This window comes from Astyanax mexicanus, chromosome 7, assembly GCF_023375975.1.
Source record: "Astyanax mexicanus isolate ESR-SI-001 chromosome 7, AstMex3_surface, whole genome shotgun sequence".
Classification (NCBI taxonomy): domain Eukaryota; kingdom Metazoa; phylum Chordata; class Actinopteri; order Characiformes; family Acestrorhamphidae; genus Astyanax; species Astyanax mexicanus.
In genome coordinates, this window is record NC_064414.1 from 18,676,839 (window position 1) to 18,697,991 (window position 21,153).

The 21,153-nt window shown below is 39.2% G+C and overlaps 1 protein-coding gene across 2 annotated transcripts in view; it reads left to right on the plus strand.

Moving 5' to 3' along the window:
- The window catches only part of tjap1 (tight junction associated protein 1 (peripheral)), a 95,276-nt gene that overhangs the window by 66,568 nt on the left and 7,555 nt on the right, over positions 1–21,153 (plus strand). For both annotated transcript variants that reach the window (XM_049481202.1, XM_049481203.1), the window contains 3 exons: positions 4,382–4,489; positions 8,534–8,617; positions 20,471–21,122. In XM_049481202.1, the coding sequence (XP_049337159.1) occupies positions 4,382–4,489; positions 8,534–8,617; positions 20,471–21,122 (844 nt within the window). The remainder of the gene's footprint in view (positions 1–4,381; positions 4,490–8,533; positions 8,618–20,470; positions 21,123–21,153) is intronic.

Genomic DNA, 21,153 nt, shown 5'->3' on the forward strand with positions numbered 1-21,153 from the left:
AAACAATGTTAATGTGCTGACTTTCCAACTCTTATTTAGGGAATATTGAAATATGCTGTGAAAATACTGGAATTATTGCATTTATATTTAAAGTAGAAATGTTTGCTATAGACAGAGCTGGTTTATCTTGTGTACTTAGGAACAATTTGCAAAGGATCATTTGCTTTATAGGTTTACGTTTGAATAAAATGAGAAATTTTGGACAACATTTCTCCCAAATTCCAAATAAAACTATTGTCATTTGGAGCATTTATTTGAAGAAAATGAGCAATGGCTGAAATAACAAAAAAGATGCAGAGCTTTCAGACCTCAAATATTTCAAAGAAAACTAGTTCATGTTTATAATGTTTTAAGAGTTCAGAAATCAATATTTGGTGGAAAAACCCTGGTTTTTCATCACAGTTTTCATGCATTTCTTGGTATGTTCTCCTCCACCAGTCTTACACACTGCTTTTGGATAACTTTATGCCTTTACTCCTGGTGCAAAAATTCAAGCAGTTCAGCTTGGTTTGATGGCTTGTGATGATCCATCTTCCTCTTAATTATATTCCAGAGGATTTCAATTTGGTAAAAACAAAGAAATGCATAATTTTTAATTGGTCTCTTATTTTGTCCAAAGCTGTATGTTGGAATATGTTTCAGCAATGCTAAAACAATATATTGTTCACCACTCCTGACCTGTATACAAATGTTTGGCAGTCCTTGACAAAATTAGTCTTTTTTTATATATATAAAAAATAGAAAAGATTTAGTTTTTGGCAAATCCACAGATATGTTGTCTTATAAACCAAAAACAAAATAAACATTTAAAATGATCAGTGTAGACATTGTGAAGAGGATATGTGAGAGGCCTGTGGCATCACCAGTTGTAATTAGGAAATGAATGTTAAATCAAATTTCCTAGATTTTCGAAATTCTCTTTATACTCTTAAAACATTAGTACCTCTATGCAACTGTCTAAAGATCTGAAAATTATCCAGCAGCTTCTACAGTTTGAGAGTGTTATAGAATGGCAGCTCAGGGGAACTGTGGAGGTCAAGAAGAGGTCTGAAAAAACCAAGAAATCTCTAACAGAATCAGTCGATATACCTGATATTACTGCCAAAGACCTGCGGGAAGGTTTAGCTGAGTCAAGAGTAGAGCTGCACTGTTTCAGCCTTTGGTTCAGCATTACTTGCATAAAAAAATCAAAAACATGGAGGAGTCATAACAAGAAAACCTTACCTGCAACCTCATCACAAAATCCAGGTATATCCAGACAAGCAGCTTGAATTCTGATCAGTCTGAGTTTTGTAATATTACCACAGTCAGTAAAGCAATTGGCAATCTAAAACACCTCAAAATGGACGAGGCTTTTCCAGTGGCCCTGAGCATAACACTTTTGCAGATTTCTGGATAGACCTTAAACAACCTGTGCGTACAAGATTATTAGAGCATTTCTCAGAATGTGAGTTTCTGCTAAGAAAAAAAATGCAATCTATGGCTAAACCACAACAAGCTGTCATTTGGCAAAGGGTACCCATCATTATTATCTCTCATCTCAATAAGAATTGTGAACAAGTGATTAAACATGCTAGAGTGCTCTGAAGCTCACAGTTGCATTGATTGTTGCTGCTAGAATTCAGAGGAGGCTATGTTAGCTACTGCTATATGACTCCTGGGGGATTCTGCAAGGTTTCATAGGTCATGAAATTATGACCTCTACACCCCAAATAATCCATAAAATTTAGAGTCATTTGTTTTTCAGCTTTATAGTACAGTCTTCTATTGATTGTGTGATGTATATGGTGATAGGAGGTAAATGTAAACGCAAGGCTGGGCAGTTAATCAAAAATGAACCAAAACTTACATTCACAATCACTGATTGGAGTAATGATGTTTGTTAGTTTTAATTTTAATATTACATGGTAATTAATGTTCCCTTAAAAACATACTGTAGTCCTCAATATGGAAGCAACATAGAGGAGAACTCTAAAAGTAATTTTGTCCAGCACTAGTATCTAGTTAGCCATAATTAAATGACTCAATATCACAATACTAACATCCGATACTGTGTGTCTAATGCACGTTGCTACACTAACAGACAATAATGATCCTAATTGCTTAGTTCTAAGTAGATACTGTTATCGACAAGTACAAAAAAAAAAACACATACTTAAAAAAATAGTATTGTATGTATCCATCTCTAACCATAACTATAGGCTCTATAGGCACATTATATTTTAATAAGTAACATTATGAAGGAAGATAATAAAAATAGGGCCCATTCCCTTTCACTATACTCTGCTCTAAGTTGCTGTGGCTGTTTACAATCCAATCAGCAACATTTAAACCAACCATAAAGATCTGACACCGAACATCTAATCTGCTTCGGCCATTTATGATCTAATCAGCTACACTTGATATAAAACACGAAACACCTAACCCTCCCATCACAAATACACTAATCATCCACTAATTAATTACACTAGAGATGTTTACTAAACATGATTGTAGAGATCCAGATTAGAGCTTAGATTGTATGCCCAAACCCGACCTGACCCGAGGCCTGACCCGAAATCGGGTTGGGTCGAGATTTCCCACCACATTCCTCGAGCCGGGTCGGGTCGGGCTTCAGTACATAGTCTGAGATGTAGGCATCTTTTTTTTTTCTATTTTTATTGTATATAAAGCTCTGGTGTGATAATCACAATGTTGCTAAGTAACCAATTATTATTGTTAACGAAAACGAACGAAATAACGAAAACTGAAAGTGAAAAAACATTTGTGTTAACTGAATCTAATAAAAACGTTAATTAAAAGAAAAAAAATTAACTAACTGGAACTGTACTGTAACTAAAACTAACTGAAATTACTGATAGAATACCCTCATTTTCGTGTTTAATTTATTTAGAAGCGCTGTTTTCACTCCCGGAGTTGTACAGCGGGGGGTGTTGTGCCGATTTTGTTCGCAAAGCAGAGTTCAGCTGTGAGTTGGATTCGGAACAACAGCGGCAGCGCGCGGCACCTCGTGGTCTGTGGCGTTTGTTCTCGTTTAAAGCGCTCGCGCTAGCCGCAAAATACGTCAGAAACACTAAGAAACTGCAGAACTATGTATGGGATTAGAATATGAGCGCGAGGCAGATGAAAGAGAAACAGGAGATACAGTGTGTGAGAACCTTTACTTGTGAGTAGCTCATACACCAGAACACGCAAATATCTCTCTCTCTCTTTCTCTCTCTCTCTCTCTCTCTCGTTTGTTTCTTAGATTGATCTCTCTGATAAGATGTGTGAAAACGAATAAAAACTAGCAAGCCCACTCTTAAAACGAATTAAAACTTACTGAACTGTAGGAGAAAAAGAAAAACAAAATAAAACTATAATGAAAAATGACAAATTAATCACGTAGCTCTGGGCGCACGTGAGTTCCTCTGCTTTTGACTTGCAGCACTGTGTGTAGCTGTTCTTAACAATCATTTTAACTAAATAATAGTTGTATGCTTCTATGTTAGTGTTAATAATTCTGATCATATTTCGCTCATTCAAACAGCCCGTTTTTGGGGCGGATCGGGTCGGACTCATAATGAGAGTTTATGGTTCGGGTTGGGTCGGATTTTTTGGGCCCGATCTAAGCTCTAATCCAGATTCAGCAGAAATGATTCTGTGTCCCCCTGCAGGCCCAAGTTTGAGAACTGCCAACATATAGTCTATATTATTTATAGCCCCATTGCTTTAATTGCACTCGCCCTGTTTCTGCCCATTTACTGAATTGGCCTTTCTTTTCATACGCTAAGCCTTTTCTGTTCTCTTCATTGTCACACTTCATTACACCTTCAGGTCTTGCTCTTGACATTTATTCATTTTTCTGTCACATTTTGAGCTTGCATCCTGTAGAGCACATTCTTTGCAGACGTTGTCATCAGTGCTAATGAATTCTATTAGAGGTTATCTGGGAGCAGGGGGTTATTTTTGAATGTCCAGATCTGGAGAGATTGAGACGGAGTGAGGCTGAGAGTCTTGCTTGCTCAGATGATTCAGCAGAATGTTTGGTCCGGGCTTTTTATCTGTGTGCGACGGACGTGGAATCGATTTATTTATGTAAGTCAGTGTCTGCTGCTTCTTCCTGCTCCTTGCCCTCAAGCTGAATGAATGGCTGCTAAGTTTTTTTGTTGTTGTTGTTTTTTCTTTTTTTTTCTTTAATCATTTTGCTTTTGTGCTGACACCATCAGCAGAGAGGCGAAGATGAGAGACTGGAAGCTTTATTGCGAATCGATCAGGAAACGACTGTCTGCTCTTACTTAAAGCAGAGCGGCCGAGCCACTAGCTAAGTGTCTGCTGCCCGAAGAGAAGTGCTTAGAGAGCAAACGCTAATGTGTGTGTGTTCATTCTGTTTCTCCTGCAGCTTCGGAAAGTGGAGCGAGACAAGAAGACCATGGATCAGGAGATCGTGGAGCTCACCAACAAGCTGGTGGATGCCAAGAACACCATTGACAAGCTGGAGGAACTGAATGTATGGACAAGCTCAGTACTCAGTGTGTGTGTGTTTCAGGCACTGCGCCAGAGTCAGCTCTGTAGTATAACTTCAGAATGGTAACCACTGGAGCTGAAAATTGAAAGTTGCATTAAGAGGTTCCCTGCTAAGCTTTCATAAAACTGCATTGTCAGATGTGTCTGCGGCTCAGCAGCTGATTCCTGCCTGATAGAGGTCTGCAGGGGGAAACAGCACTTTCACATTAGACAGCCTGTACTTTTTGATTAAGTTTGGATACAACTTCTTTTTATATATATATATATATATATATATATCAGTCAGTGTATTACTGCAGTCTGGATTGACTGGCTGTAGCTTGATAAAGTGCTGGCTGCTACAGATAAAATTCAGTATCAAATTCTTTCCAATTTTCAAATGATCAATGTATCTGATGAAATTCAGAGTTTTATTAATGGAGGTCATAAATCTATGCCTTCGCAGTACTGGTACTATATGTTAAAACTTTAAATCGATTACACCAGTATGGATGTGGGGCCTCCTGCATTAAATGTGTGCGAAATTAACCTGTTTATATATACAATTCTAGCCATATTGCCACCAATCATCTATCAGCAATCATTACCATCTGTCACACTGTTAAGTGCAGATGCTAATAATGCCTTCTATGGCGTATTCCCGGAACCTGTGTGGCTCTGTATGGATCTAGATTGAAGAACAAGGCCTTACTCGATTACTCGACAAGATCTCAATCTGCATTTTTATCTGTATTTGTGTTCTTGTGGATCCGGGAAACGCAGTTCACAGTTACACAAGTACACTACAAATACCAGGATGTGTTCTTGCTCCTCCCACATTATCAATAATGCAGGAAAAGTGACTTTTGTGGACTTTACAGTCTGATATTTCAAAATGCGTCTCGCAGTAGTATCGGCTGAGGAGAAAGTACCTACCTGTATACGTTTATACGTTTTGAAAATAGTACTGCTGTGTGATAAAATAATGTTTTAAGTTATTTTAGGCGAGAATGTATAGGATTAGACTTTAGATATGTGGTTTATTTGTTAAAATACAACACTTTCCACTCCCTTTGAGAGAGTGATGTCATCAACTAAGCAGCAGTTCCAATTACAGAATAAAAGTCTGCATTCGAATGCCAAACTTACCAAGTCAGTTCATGTCAAGTACGGGACTCCAAACTTTTGTACTCCGTATAGAGAAACGGCCAACAGCTCACAGCGTATACAGGTATGGCCACCCCCAATTAATCCCTAAGATAACACTTTGTGCTCAATATACTGGCTGATGTCCCATGACTTTTGGCTTGTCACAGTACACAGTACTATAAATCAGCAAGAAATGAATTGAAGAAATGGAGAATTCTTAAAGTACTTCAAACTCTTTCATGATAACAAGTACAAACTTTTGTCGACTAGCCCATTTCCATTCACCCAGAGTTTTTAGCATTTGCTGCCAACAGGCTTACAATGCTAGCAATTTGCGTTTTTTTGCACAATATTTCCATCCACACAGAGATGAAAATGCTTCTGATTAGGGCTGATTGTATCTCATAAAAAGAGACATCAACAAACCACACAGAAAGAAAACACAGAGAATTAGTTCCAAATTACACATTACTGCCAAAGTAGTCTACTAAACAAGTCACAAATATATTGGTTCTAAATTTAAACCGAGCATTATATACAGCTCTGAAAAAAATAAGAGACCACTTAAAAATGATGAGTTTCTTTGATTTGACCTAATTAAAAACCTCTGGAATATAATCAAGAGGAAGATGGATGATCACAAACCATCAAACCAAGCTGAACTGCTTGAATTTTTTGCACCAGGAGTGACATAAAGCTATCCAAAAGCAGTGTGTAAGACTGGTGGAGGAGAACAAGCCATGATGCATGAAAACTGTAAATAAAAACCAGGGTTATTCCACCAAATATTGATTTCTGAACTCTTAACACTTTATGAATATGAACTTGTTTTCTTTGCATAATTTGAGGACTGAAAGCTCTGCATCTTTTTTGTTATTTCAGCCATTTCTCATTTTCTGCTAAAAAATTCTCTAAATATTTTTATTTGGAATTTGGGATAAATGTTGTCTGTAGTTTATAGAATAAAACAACAATGTTCCTTTTACTCAAACATATACCTATAAATAGCAAACTCAGAGAAACCTTTAAGAAACTGAAGAGGTCTCCTAATTTTTTCCAGAGTGGTATATGTTATTTAACAGTAATTCAACTTAAATTAAATCTGAAATCTAGTGTCGTCTGCATGTAGACATTGTATTTTTATGCCTTTTGTCACCAATGGTCGCCAGTTGGTCACCATTCTTATCCGAAAGGCAGATGTGGCTGCAGATTTTCGTTCTAAACAACCAATAGTGCCCATGATTCTACCTAATTAATCAGTTAGTCTCAACACTTAAAGAAGTGGTTAGTTAGGTATGGTGTGCCTCTGCTTGGTTAGAATGAAAGTCTGCAGCCACACTGGCATTTTAAGGGTAATACTGTTGACATATGTCTCATGTAGTTCACTATATAGGGAGTAAGAATATTCAGCCAGAAAACATGCATGATTTACAATGTCAGCATTTTTAAAAAGATATAATTCTTCATCTTGGAGAGCTTTTTCAAAAATATGCTTTTCTGTGGACAAGAGGCCAAAATGAAGACAAAAACCTCAGTTTTAAATATCCAGATTCAGGTGTGGGATAAAGAATCTGGGAGAAAAACATCATAGATGTCATGGTTTCCTGTTTAAGAGGATTCCTAGAAGGAGAAATCTCCACCGGGAGCATTCTGAGCTGTCAGCTCTGACTGACTGGGAGCTGATCTGCATGAGGAGATTAAACGCTACGCTTTAGCGACGAGAACAGACAGCTAACTGGTCCTTCACAATCTGTAATTAGCTCCTCACAGCCCTGCTGCATATACAGACTCAGCAAGCAGGTGGAATAAAGTGATTTATATTATAAATAAAGCTATACAGAGACTTTCTGAATTTACTGACAACATAAATACACTGATTCTTGACTTCCCTTAAACCAACAAGGGAATTTATCCAGAGCAGATGTTCTCGCCAAAGAATCAAATATATTTACACACAACTGTGGCCATAAATTCTGCATTGCTGGACAGTGTAACATTATACTTGTATATAGGTGCACAACAAATACTTATTCAAAGATTGCTTATACATTAAACACCAGTGTAAGAAACATCTGCTACAGTGTATTATTTTTGGCACCGCAAGAAATCCGAACTGTCAGGCAACTTTTATTTTAAAAAAGAACAGTGTTTGTCTAAAAATAGACAAAGGTTACATGGGTATAAAGATTTTTCTGACAATAGGTGTAATTAAAATTTTCACAAAAATCGGCAGTGCACCTTATGTATAAATTCTACCAGTCAGGTATTAAGGAGCAGTAAAACCACTCCGCTGAAGTACAGCTTTATAAGGGTGAATTTTCAGTTTAGTTTTTCCAGCACTAAGGCTGCGTGAAGCAACATTAGCATTACTAGCTCTTTCGCTGTTCACAGGTAAGCGCGGCGCTTACCGGCTAATGCTAATGCTGCTGCATCCAGCCTTAGTGCTGGAGAAACTTTACTGAAAACTTATCCTTAGACAAAATATTGGAACTTTAAGCTTACTGTAAATAAACGAAAACACTTTGCTCACCCAAATAAACAGTTTTCAGGAGAGAAACCTGTGTAGTTTAAAAGAACTTTAAAAGACATTTTTTTTTTTTTTTTTTTGTAGAATTACAGTTTTGTTTCTTAGGCGCATTTCATGCTTTCCCATTAGAAGGGAAACATGGCGACATTGCTCATTTTGATGTTGGCATCCTCACTAGTGTCGCTTAATGCGTCTTATAATTCAGTGCGCCTTATGTAAGAAAATACACCCGAAAATAAACATTTATTGATAGTGTGTCTTATAATCCGGTGTGTTTTATATATGAAAATATTTTTTGCCTTACAGTCTGAAAAATATGCTACTCTTTAATTTGTGTGCTTGCTCTAATCTGCATGTCCTCTTCTCTTTCAGGAGCGCTACCGGCAGGACTGCAATTTGGCCGTGCAGCTGTTGAAGTGCAACAAGTCTCATTTCAGGAATCACAAGTTCGCAGATGTAAGTGTCTCTACCCTCTAAAGACTCATGTTCCTTTCAGCAGACACACTGCTGCAGTCGCCTGTGGGAGTTTAAATGTGTTTTTACTCTTCTGTAACACTCTTTAACAGTGTGAGGACAGAGCTGGTGATGGCGTGGTGACTTTTTGACAAATTTGAAGCTGATGTGGTTTTTAGCACATCGTACAGTATGTCATCAGAGAGCAGACAAACAGATTTAAAGAAAGAGACGTATCATTACATTACATTACATTACAGATGGCAGACGCTTTTGTCCAAAGCGACTTACAATAGTCAAGTACAAAAGTTATAGAAGTTTAAAGGTAAAAACATATTTAGATAGGGCTTAAAGGAGGTTGAAGGGAAATAAAGGGATAGAGGAGTGAAGGAGGGGAAGAAGGAAATGAGGTTAGAAGTAGTTAGTGTGTTAGAGGTGTTAGGAGAGTAAGTGCTCTTTGAAGAGCTCTGTCTTCAGGAGTTTCTTAAAGATAGTGAGAGATTCTCCTGATCTGGTAGTAGAAGGTAGTTAGTTAGAGGTGTTAGGAGAGTAAGTGCTCTTTGAAGAGCTCTGTCTTCAGGAGTTTATTAAAGATAGCGAGAGATTCTCCTGATCTGGTAGTGGAGGGTAGTTTGTTCCACCATTGGGGAACTCTGTATGAGAACAGTCTGGATTGCTTTGTGTGAATGTTTGGTAAAGCGAGGCGACGTTCATTGGAGGAGCGCAGCGGCCGGGAGGTAGCGTAAGCCTTCAGGAGCGAGTGCAGGTAGGAAGGAGCTGTTCTGTCATCAGCTTGTAGGCGATTGTAAGAGCTTTGAATATGATATGAGCATCAACTGGTAGCCAATGGAGCTCAATGAGCAGTGCGGTGATACGTGTTTTTTTACTGAGCTTTTCTATTACATGGTACCTACATTATTACACTGTACCTGACTGAACACACTTTTTGGTATCTGGAGTAACTGGCATGAGTCCTTTGTCGGCTACCAATTCAAGAAACATATTTATCTTGTACCCTTTAAGTTGGAAAACAACTACAGCCCCAAACATTATTATATTTTCATCTTTATTTATTTTGTCTTGCTTTTCCCTTGCAGTGCTCAAGTACTGTGTGAGTTAGTTGGTAACAAACAGGTGCTAACACTAAATTAGCTCAGCTAGCCTTGTCGATTTTAAATTTTTCATCATCAGTTTATGAAGAGTTTGTTAGCTCATACCAAGAGTAATAAGTGAGTCAAATACAAATGAACCTGAACCTGCCATTTGCCGTCTCTTACAGCCTGCTACCTAACATACTTCAACCCCACACTTTACACAGCAGCACTCACGCAGCACCACCAGGGGCCAGGAGACACATGCATTATGACTGTAAATGAGTTTTTTCACTTACAAAAAAACATAAAAAAAAATAAAAACAATCAATACTGTGGAAATTTACAATACAGCTTTTGCTGGATGTCTGCATTGCATCACATAGCAGGTTTACACCTCATGTTTTTTAGTTCCTACTCTGCACATTTGGAGCCATACATGAGCAGGTACTAAAGAATTACTCAGCTCCAAGTACCAATTTTGTGTTATGGAAAACCAAAAAAAAAAAGAGTATAGTGGAGTAGAGTTGAGTAGTGTATGTACCATCCAGTGGGAAAGTGTCCTAGGAGTAATATTTTTCTGCTCTTTTAATTGTCCAGAGCTGTTTTTATAGTCTTTTATCAGGGTTTTGAGAGTTTTCAGTGACTCAACTGCCACCATTAGCGTTTCTCTATCTGTTGCTTAGTAACAAGAGACTCACAAGGCACGCTCATGTACATTCAGCTGATGTGGTGATGCACAGTGTTTGAGCTGTTGTGCGAGATTGTAGTTCCTTCAGAATCGTACAGTACAGTAAAGTATACAGTTCGGTATACATAAGTAATGTGTAATGCATGTGCCAGAAGTCTCGACATGGAGTTGTAGAGGTTCCTAATGGGGTCCTGTGGTAATCCGTCTAATGCAGCTGAAGGTGTACTGCAGAGCTGCAGAGTTGACCTTGCACACAGACAGGCTTGCCAGCAGACCTAAGGTGAGTTATTGACAAAGTGTCAAAGCCCAGACGCATAAGTCTGCCTGGCCTTTATGTTTATCTGCGGGCTGCGACGCAGCAGGTTTCCGAGTGATGGACAGCTGTGTGTCAGTGTAAAGCAGCCCAGGAGTTAACAGGCCTTTATCAGAGCCATGGCAGAGTACAGAACCCAGGGGAACCGACACTTCATCACAGTGTCACAGAGCCTGCGACGTACAGTTCAGCTGGCCTATCAGCAGCAGCAGCACACATGCTGCGTCTGTGTTTCTTTAGTGTAAACTATAGGCGTCCAGCTCCATCAAATCTCTGGAGCAATTCCAGTTTACATTGCTTTTTATTTTTTTGGTTTCAGGCCAGCAGTAAGAATCTATTTGCATATGTTATTTATCATTATTAATTAAGGAAGAAAGTATTGCTGCTGTAAAGGGAATTCAGTTACCTTTACAATTAGTCATTGCCAATCCCACCCACCAGTTCTCTAGGTCTCTTCTTCTCACTTGATGCTACCAGTAATGGGAGGATGAGGGCAAGTTCTGGATTTTTCTGAGTCATCAGAGACATGGTTGGATCTCTAGCTGGGTGTTATCTGTGTGTGTTGTTTGGTCAGAATTTGGTCAAATTTCAGAAATCTTCAGCAATTTGGTCCGATGTAAAAAGACTTGTTTTGTGGGTGTCTGGTGTGAGAAGTGGTGTAATGTTCAAAAGCTTTTGGCTGAAATATTGAACATATGGTGAAGCTAATTACCACTTGATAGGTGATTGTTATGGTATCTCATGAAGTTGCTTTTAGAGATGGGTATAACCGCTGATTTCCTAAATTAATTCATTTAAACTGGAGAACTACAGGGGTGGGACAATGAAACTGAAACACCTGGTTTTAGACTACAATAATTTATTGTCCTGATGGACAGTTCTCGTGGAAACAGGAGAGTTAAGGTGCACATTGAATTCTGTTGTGATTTTGGCAGCCGTGGTTTTATGTTTTTTGAATACAATCTGGGTTAGCACCCGAACATTCCTTTCAGACAGCTTCCTTTTACAGCATCCACAGTTAATCCTGTTGGATGTGGTTGGTCCTTCTTGGTGGTATGCTGATATTACCCTGGATACTGTGGCTCTTGATGCATCACAAAGACTTGCTGTCTTGGTCACAGATGCTCCTGCAAGACGTGCACCAACAATTTGTTCTTTTTTTGAACTCTGATATGTCACCCATAATGTTGTGTGCATTGCAATATTTTAAGCAAAACTGAGCTCTTACCCTGCTAATTGAATCTTCACACTCTGCTCTTACTGGTGCAATGTGCAATTAATGAAGATTAAAGATGACAGGTGTTTCAGTGTCATTGTCCAACCCCTGTAATGCTATAATTGTATAAGGACAGAGGTGTCAAGTACTAAGTGCAAATTCTTTATCTTACTTAAGTAGAAATGTTTGTTATAGGGTTGTCACGATACCAAAATTTTGACTTCGATACCGATACCAACTGTAGTATCACGATTCTCGATACCAAAACGATACTTGGAAGAAAAAAAAACAATAAAAATATCTGAACATAAAATGTTTATTTTTGACTGAACTGGATTGAACACTGAACAATAGGTGCAAACATTTTTATTCTAAAATTAAACATTTGAACAAAAAAAAAGTTTCGTTATTATAACCTTAACTATAACATAATTATCTAAACACTTCCTAAAAACTAAAACTAAAACCAGAGGTAATGGTAGCCTGACTATGTGAACCTGACGGGCGGGCAGAAGTTAAGTTCTGAATAAGGAAAATAAAGAGACAGAAGAACATTACAATGTTATGTTCATTTTAACACTCACTGCTCCGTTATATTAATCAACCGTTTACCGTTTTTAATAAGCCCATGTTCAGTGTAACGAGCAAGCAGGCTACGTGCCTGACCACAGATTTGCGATGGAAACGCGAAAACGTGAACATCTTGAGTTCATGTTTCACAGCCAATGGGATAATGGAGAAATAGAGAAAACCACGGGTCCAAAACAAAACTCCTGCACACTCCTCTTAACTCCTGTTAACGTGATTTACTAGCAGTCGCTAGTAAATCTTAGTAAAGCTACAGACAGAGTGCATCTTGACTAACTCCACAAACCTGTCGACTTCTCAGCTCTTTGTAGAGATCAGGGTGCTTGTCTGCTAAATGAATGAGTGAAATATGATCAGAATTATGTTAAATAACACTGTAACATAGAAGCAGAGAACTATTATTTAATTAAAATTATTTTTAAGAACAGCTAAACACAGTGCTGCAAGTCAAACGCGGAGGCGTTCACGTGCGAGAGAGAGAGAGAGACAGAGAGAGACACAGTGAGAGTGAGAGAGAGAGAGATTTGCGTGTTCTGATGTGAGCTACTCACAGGTAAAGGTTCTCTTTTATCTCCTCGTGCTCATATTCTAGTCCCACACATAATTCTGCAGCTCTCTCAGTGTTTTCTGTCGTATTTTGCGGCTAGCGCGAGCGCTTATAACGAACACCGCGGACCGCGAGGTGCCGCCGCGCTTGTGCCGAATCCGCTACTGAATCCGACTCCCGCTTCGCGGACAGAATCGGCACAACACCCCCCGCTGTACAACTGCGGGAGTGAAAACAGCGCTAATAAATAAAGTAGTTTAGTTTCACTTTCAGTTTTCGTTATTTTCGTTATTTTATTTAAAAATAAAAATATCAATAAAAAACAGATGCCTACATCTCAGACTATTTTCCCACACTTCACTCCTCGCGCCCGTTTTGTTCACAAGTCGCGGACGAGAGACATCTGTTATTTTAGCCGTCGCCATTCTACACTCGCTGCTGCTCTGCTGGCTTGCGCGTGAATCGATTCATTTGTTCAGAACACTACGTTTATCTGAATCCTGCCACACCGACTGCTGCGGTGTGAATCAGTTTTCTTATGAACTGAATCAAATCGCGCCTACTAATTTGACTCATTTGAAGCTAGTGACTGGGCTATATACAGTATCGAAAGCATCGAACGCTAAAGAACCGAATCGTTTGTGATGACGTAGTATCGAAAAAGAATCGAACCTTCGGTACACCGTGCAACTCTAGTTTGTTATCTATATTGTGCTGGACTAATTATATTTCAGACAACTTCACTATTTTCAGAATATACCCACACTTTTACACTAGCAATTTTTGTTTTGTACAATCCAAAATCAGATAGATCGTTTAGAAGATGCTAAAAACAAGTGTTTCTTACATTTACTGTGACTTTTATTTAGTTTCAGAATATTTTGTTTTCTCTGCTTAGCATTCAGATTTAATTTTTCATGTACATTTTCCAACAAGACCATATGCTGCACACATTGCAAAGGCATGGCTTTGAAAAAATAGAGTTCAGGTACTGACCTGGCCCATCTACAGTCCTGACCTGTCCCCAGTAGAGAATATGTGGAGGACTATGGTACAAAATATCACCTGAAACACTTCAGTATCATCTGTGCTAAAACGTCATCTAAGTGTTGTAAGAAGTAATGAAAACATTACAATGTGGTAAAAGCTTTAGTATCCACAATTTTTAAGAATGTGTTGCAGGTCTGAAATGCGTTAAGGCTTTACATTTTCTGCATTGTAGGTTAATTCTAAAGTCATCTTAAAAAAAATAATTAAGTAAACTGAAAAAAGTGTTAAACCAGAATATGTATTATATTTTAGATTAGTAAGCATCTCTTTTTAGACAACAGTTTTGCACATCTTGGCTGGATTGTCTCACTTACAATGGCTTTCAGTTAACTGATAAGATCTAATTACTTGCATTCCTGCCTCTTAATTTTTTTGAGAGCATCAGTTGTAAAGTTGTGAAGAGGTAGGTCATTGGTCTACAGTGAATAACCCTATTTCAGTAATGCTCTAATCCATAAATATGTGAAGAACTACTCAACTAAGTAAAGAAAAGAATATTCTTTTTTTATTAGGGTTAAAGAACTTTTGATTAATGTTAAAGAACAAGTATCCTCAGGTGCGGACGCAAAGATCATCAAAAATGTTATGGTGAAATTGGCTCTCATCAGGCCTGCCCCAGGAAAGGAAGTTTAGGAGTTTCCTCTGTTGCACAGAATGAGTTAATCAGAGTTAACAGCCTCAGAAATGTCCTTTTATAGTCTGGATGACTTTAATGTAGGAAAAAAAAAAAGAAAAACATTATATAAAAAGTCGTGTCCTAAGTTTTGATACTGCATGTGAACAAATGAAATTAAATAATTTTTGATCGGAAAAAACATGAAATATCACGGGTTCATAGTCTCTGCAGTAAAATTAATGTTAAAGTAAATGTAAGTAAGGCCTGTTTCATACTGATCCAACATTTTCTCATTTGGGGTTGCAAATAGTAGTGAAAAAAATTACATAAATACATCTGGATTGTTCCACAGTGCTGAAATATTCACCTGTCATTCACCTGCATACTTGTTCTGTTTGTGCTCAGTTACGGAGGCGTTGATTAGGTGAGGTTTTTCTCTCTGTTTGCGATTAATCTTGAGAGCCACCTTTTGTCACCTGGTTTTAATATGTTTGTTTATGAAAGGAGCGAGGTGACTAATCCCAGGTGTGCTGTTTTTGTGCGGGCCTGTAACAGCCGGCCCTTCCTTTATGAGAAGGTGGGTGTCGTGTGGAGGGTCTATTTTTAGGAGATCTATTATTCATTGCCTGAATTATCTCCTCATCCCGGTTTGATTCATTAGTCTGGCAGCAGCCTGCACTGAGGTTAACCTGCTTCAGGAGCTGTGCGGCGCCGCTGCTTCTCCGGTGGTCTGTCCCTTTCCGGGTGAATAATCGCATGCAGATTTATTTGGTGCGTATTAATCAAAGCTTTTCATATGGAAAGTGGTGACATAATGATAGGAAATGAGAGCAATTCGTTATTTCCCAGAGACATTTAATTAGCCAGAGCGGTGCTGCCCTCTTCCAAGACTTGTGCTGTTTGTGGAGCGATACGGTACAAAGGTGCAGAATCAAGCTGCTCTGTGCGTGAGGGTGTGTATGTGTATCTGTATCCTTGAATGGCCCTCGAAGAGCAGAGAAATGTTAAGATCCATTATGCCGCAGCCGATTGCTGATGGAGAAGTGGTTACTGTGTTGTCTCTTGGGAGAAGAATGCAGTTATAATGAGGCGCTATATTTAGATGATGTCTCAGTCGTAGGACAACAGTCGTGACGCCATAGAGGACAGTAAGCGTGAGTCTGTGCTGTTGGGGGAAACCTCCTCCCACCAGCTACCGCTGAGGAAGGATGCAGGAAGAACAGCGTCGCTGACTGAGCTGGATAAAAGCCGGCCTGAGCGAAACGCCGATAACCATGGTTACACGGGCCTCCTGTGTGTGTGTGTGTGTGTGTGTGTGTGTGTGAGAAAGTAAAGACTCTGTGAAGCAGCACTGAGTCATCCTCCTGTTCAAACAAGAGGATGGGAGGGAGCAGGTTGCAGTCGTGCCGGCCCATACCTCAGACCTGTTCTCTTTACACCACATGCAGGACAGCTGCCCTCAGCATGTTCAATACACTGATGAATGCAGATCATGATCAACAGTGAAGCCTTTGGACACCACACTTGACCATATAAAGTCACACCTGACAAGTATAAGGTTACTAAAAGATTCTGTAGAATTATTCTTATCAACTTAACAAGAGCAAGGCCAATGGTGCTCATTGGGACTTGCAGCTTCAGATTGATGTGGTGTCATTTAGTCTCCCAGTGTTGGAAGACCATAATCGCTTAGAGTTTACCGCCAACCCCAATCACCCACCCCCTCTGAGTGAATTAATCTGGCCCACATAGGTAATATTAAGTTCAGAGGTGTCAAAGGTACTGAGATACTAGGGCTTAAAATACTTCTGTAGAAGCTGAAGTATCAAATGAAGCGTTGTACTCCAGTAAAAATGTTAAAAAGTTTTGGTTACAAAACTACTACTAAGTATAAAAGTTAGACAAAAGATTAGGCCGCACCACAGGGGCTTATAATGGACTACCCCACTCCCCAAAACACATTCGAAAAGCCGTAACGACTATAAGGTTGTATTAAAATGTTAATGTTGAAAAATGTGGGATGCACTATGCTACCTGTTTCAGCTGCATATATGCCCATTGAAAAAAATGCATTTTACGTCAAAGCAAATCTATTAAAAGAACCTTAGTTGGGTTAGTAAGTCTCTGCCATAGCAAAGACTGTTTACTTATTTATTTATTTTTTTTAATAAACTGGTCTTACAAGATGTTCAGTGCAGATATGCATGCTTGAGAATTGAAGAGTGAATAAATGTAGGTTTCATTAAATACTGTATTTAAATTGCACCGTGCCATGCTGTAGCAAAAATTGCAGCTGCACACTTAACAGTAAGTAAAGGTGTTTCAGATGGTTAAAACCTGTGAGTTTGCACTGCAAACTAGTTTTTCATGTTTAATGCTAATAATACTAACAATACTGTTTACTTTAAAACGTTATATATAAAATATCGCTGGAAATTAAAAATACATTTTTCACATACCACCATACCAATAGAGGCGCTGTGGAGTCAAACCCTCCATCCTGCCTGAAGAAAAATTAAATTAGCACTTTGTCTGAGGAGCTCCTGCTGCTACTCCTCACTGTATAAATGTTTTAATTTGAGTAAAATAGAAAAACAGCAGCAAACAGCAATTATTCACTCAGAAATGAGACAAATGGAATTGTGCAATTAATCCCCAGCCCTCTCTTCCCCCAGAGTAGCCCAGAATCATTCCTGGGTACAGAATTATTTATCATTTAGTGATAAAACTCCCTAAAACTCTGGATATGAGGTGCAAATAAACTTAAAAAGCAGTTACTGAATACCTTTATATACATCAATACTGTAGATTGAAGGATAATTTTAATGCACACTAAACGGAAGAATGTATTTGTTAAATGCAGAAAGAAGGGAATTGTGTCTGATTTTATGCCTCTAATGGCTTCAAGAATAATACATTGTACATTTGTTATTAAACTTGTGTCTTACTTTAGCAATAGAACATTTAAGAAATACTTACATTTCGAGTATTTTAGGTCCATTTATAGTGTTTATGGAAATATTTAAAATGTGTAGTTTTGTAAAGGAAGGTGTGTTTAAGGTCTTTTTGAGGTCTATTCTGCTGTTTGAGGAGTCTGATTTCTTCATATAGTGTGTAATTCTGTGGGACAAAGTACTCCTAACAGTAGAGTAAGTCACAAACCTATATTAAAGCCCAGTCATGCAAAAAAAAAATGAAATAGTAAAAATACTGTGATAAACCGTGAAACCGTCAGAATCTTGAAAAAAAACAGTGATATACATTTTTGGTAGATAATCATTAGCATAGTGCTGTTTGGGGGCAAGTGTGTGATGATTTTGGCATGCAGTATATTCACAATGCTGATGGGTAGCCATACTTTCTATACCTAGCATTATTAGCCTCCATTTCTATCTTGCTGAATTGCCTCTATAAGTTATACGTTTAATTATATGATTGTTTAAATAGGTACATCATTATTGTTATTAACATTATTAATCTTAGGCTTGTTTAGGTTTGTGATCTTGTGTGGACATTGCTGCCTGCATGATGAATCAGCGGGGATGAGTGAATGAGTGTCCCAGTGCTGCAGTGCTGTGTGCATTGCTAATGTGTGGTTTGTAGTTGCAGGCAGCGGACACAGGATGGGGGGGTAGATTGTGTAGGCTGTGCTGTATATGTTGACGTTGCCCTTGTGGGGAAAGTAGAGCACAGGGCACAGCATGTAAAGGCCTGACCTAGAAGGCCAGGCAAGGGTCGCGCTCGGAAACGCTGCCTGGACGCATTGATCTTCTGTGGCCTCACACATCCAGAGGAAGTTGGGGGGGTTTGCAGGCCGCTCTCTACCCCCACAGGATCGTTAAGGCATCAGCTGAGCTGTGCTGTGCGTTTACTGATTGTCCCTGTCTGTTTTCCACAAATCGATAGCCCTGCCTAGCTTTATCCAGTCAAGGCAGCAACATCAAATAAAGGCCTTAGCTGCATACCTTTTTTTTTCTCCTCCTCTTCTTTCTTGTTCTCTCACTCTTTTTCTCTCTCTCTCAGGTCTTCAGTTAAGAACTAATTTGATGTGATCTTTTATGTCGCCTTTCTTTATTATTAACCTCCCATCTTGTGTTGAAGAAGATGAGTTTTTGAATAAAAGGAGCCTGTGTCCTGCTCCTCCTGATGGAGAGATAGTCTTCACAAAGGTCCTCCTTAGATGAGCACCATTTACCAGCCTATTCTCCTCTCAGGGAGCAGAACAGAGAGTCTCCTGACCACACGGCTCTTCATACGTGTAATTGAGGTCACGTGTAATTGAGAAATAAATCCACAAAGACAGGACATCATTTTCGAATATCCTTCCAGCAGAATACAGAATATATGGTTTGGTTGAGGGTGGACTTGACATTGTATAGCATATAAATGGAAATGGAATGAACATGAAACAATTTTTAGAAGATAAGTAAGTACGCAGTCCAGTCAGAATATTAGGAACCCTTCCCCCTACTTAAATCAAACTACAGATGACAGAAAAATGGTTCAAAACTAGACTTACCTGGGAAAAAAAAACAAAAAACACACACACACACTGAGAGACACTGGATTATAGTTCAGTTTAGTTTAGTCTATGACTAAAAGTCACAGAAGTGAGTCACAGAAGAAACTTTGAAGTAGCAATTATGATTGTTTTCACAATTAATCACAGATCATCACCGGAGACCGATGATTCTGCAGTTTTTAGAAATGGTAGGATTTATTTCTAGCTAAATATCTGCTTTATCCTACCGAATGTTAGTGTCGCAAGTGCCGAAACTGCTGGAACTTTTTTCCGGTACGAGCTCAGTCCTCGGACTGTTTTGAAAATATGCGCGCGTTAGTCTGTGGGAGGCAATACTTCAGATAAACACTTCAGAAATGAGTAGCTCTTCAGATGTTTTAGATTAAAAACATAAAATGTTTGTATGTTAAACTGTAATTCGATTTAATCAAAATTAATTGTGAAATTTGCATTAAAACTGTTATTTAAATTAACAAAATTAATTGTGAAAATCGGCCAGCACTGCACCTTAAAGATCTAAAGTTGTGATGCTCATCTGTTACTGTACAGTTTGTTAGTCATTCTCTAGTACTTCACTGCCCACTGGACACCATTGTTGGCCAAGTTTGGTGGACTATTCTCAGCCCCGCAGTGATACTGAATTGTTTAAAACCTCCAGCAGCACTGCTGTGTCTGATCCACTCTTGTCTTCACAACACACACTAACACACCACCACCCTTCCAGCGACATTGCAGTGCTGCGTAGCATCCATCCCCCTAATAATACCTGCTCTGTGGTGGTCCTCTGGGGTTTGGACCATTGACTAACAGGATTGAAGGAAAGATGGACTGCATTCTGTAATTAGGTAACTACAAAGTGCTCTTAAAAGCTTAGTGGAGCTGATCAAATGGAAAGAGAGTGTATACACAAGGAGTTCATTATAATATTCTGACTGGACTGCATATATCATCACACTCACCATTAATATTTACCATATTGGGTCTGTATTGTATTTGGCTCAGCTGTTAAATGCTGCTTATAATGCTTATAAACAGATGAAAGGATGGATATAAAGATATTGAAGGTAATATTTCAATTGTAAAATACCTTCTAAACCATGTTAAGTTCTGGACTTAAGGTTTAAGGTCTTAAGGTCTAAATCCAATTCGTAACTGGCCAATCCAGACATGCTTAGACCTTGAAAATATGTTCAAATGTTCTGTTTTCTTTCTTGCTTTTCAGTTGCCATATGAACTGCAGGAGATGGTGAATAAGCACATGAAGAGCAGCCTTCCCGACAAGAGCCAGAGTCCTCAAGGAGCCCAGGGTCAGGATCCGGACACACTGAGCCTGACACCTGCAGATGTTGTGCCCACCTCAGTCATCGCTCGTGTGCTCGAGAAACCTGAACCTCTTGTGCTCAACTCTGCCCAGTCCAGCAGCAGCGCGGGTCGACCGGTGGCTGAAGATGTGTTTGTCCACGTTGACATGACTGGACCCCAGAACGAGAACGGGGGTCCTGGACATGCTAGACAGAGCAGCAGTGCCGCTTCTGATCAGCAACATGTCAACGGCATGTGTCGTGGCCAGGCCAGTCCAGACGGCCCATCAGCTGAGGACATGGCACCCTCCTTCGAGAAGCTGAACCCCTACCCTGCTCCTCCACCTCCACACCCTCTCTACCCGGGCCGCAAGGTGATCGAGTTCTCCTCGGATGACAAGGTGAAAATCCCTAAGAACAGTCCGCTGCCCAACTGCACTTACGCCACCCGACAGGCCATCTCCCTTAGCCTGGTGCAAAATGATGAAGAGGCGGGAGAGCGGCAGCGTACTGTTCCCAATAGCCCTGCTGTGTCGGATGGAGGATGGCGCTCTGGGACCTCCTCTTCATCAGGTAAGGATGGTGCATATAAAAAAAAAAACTA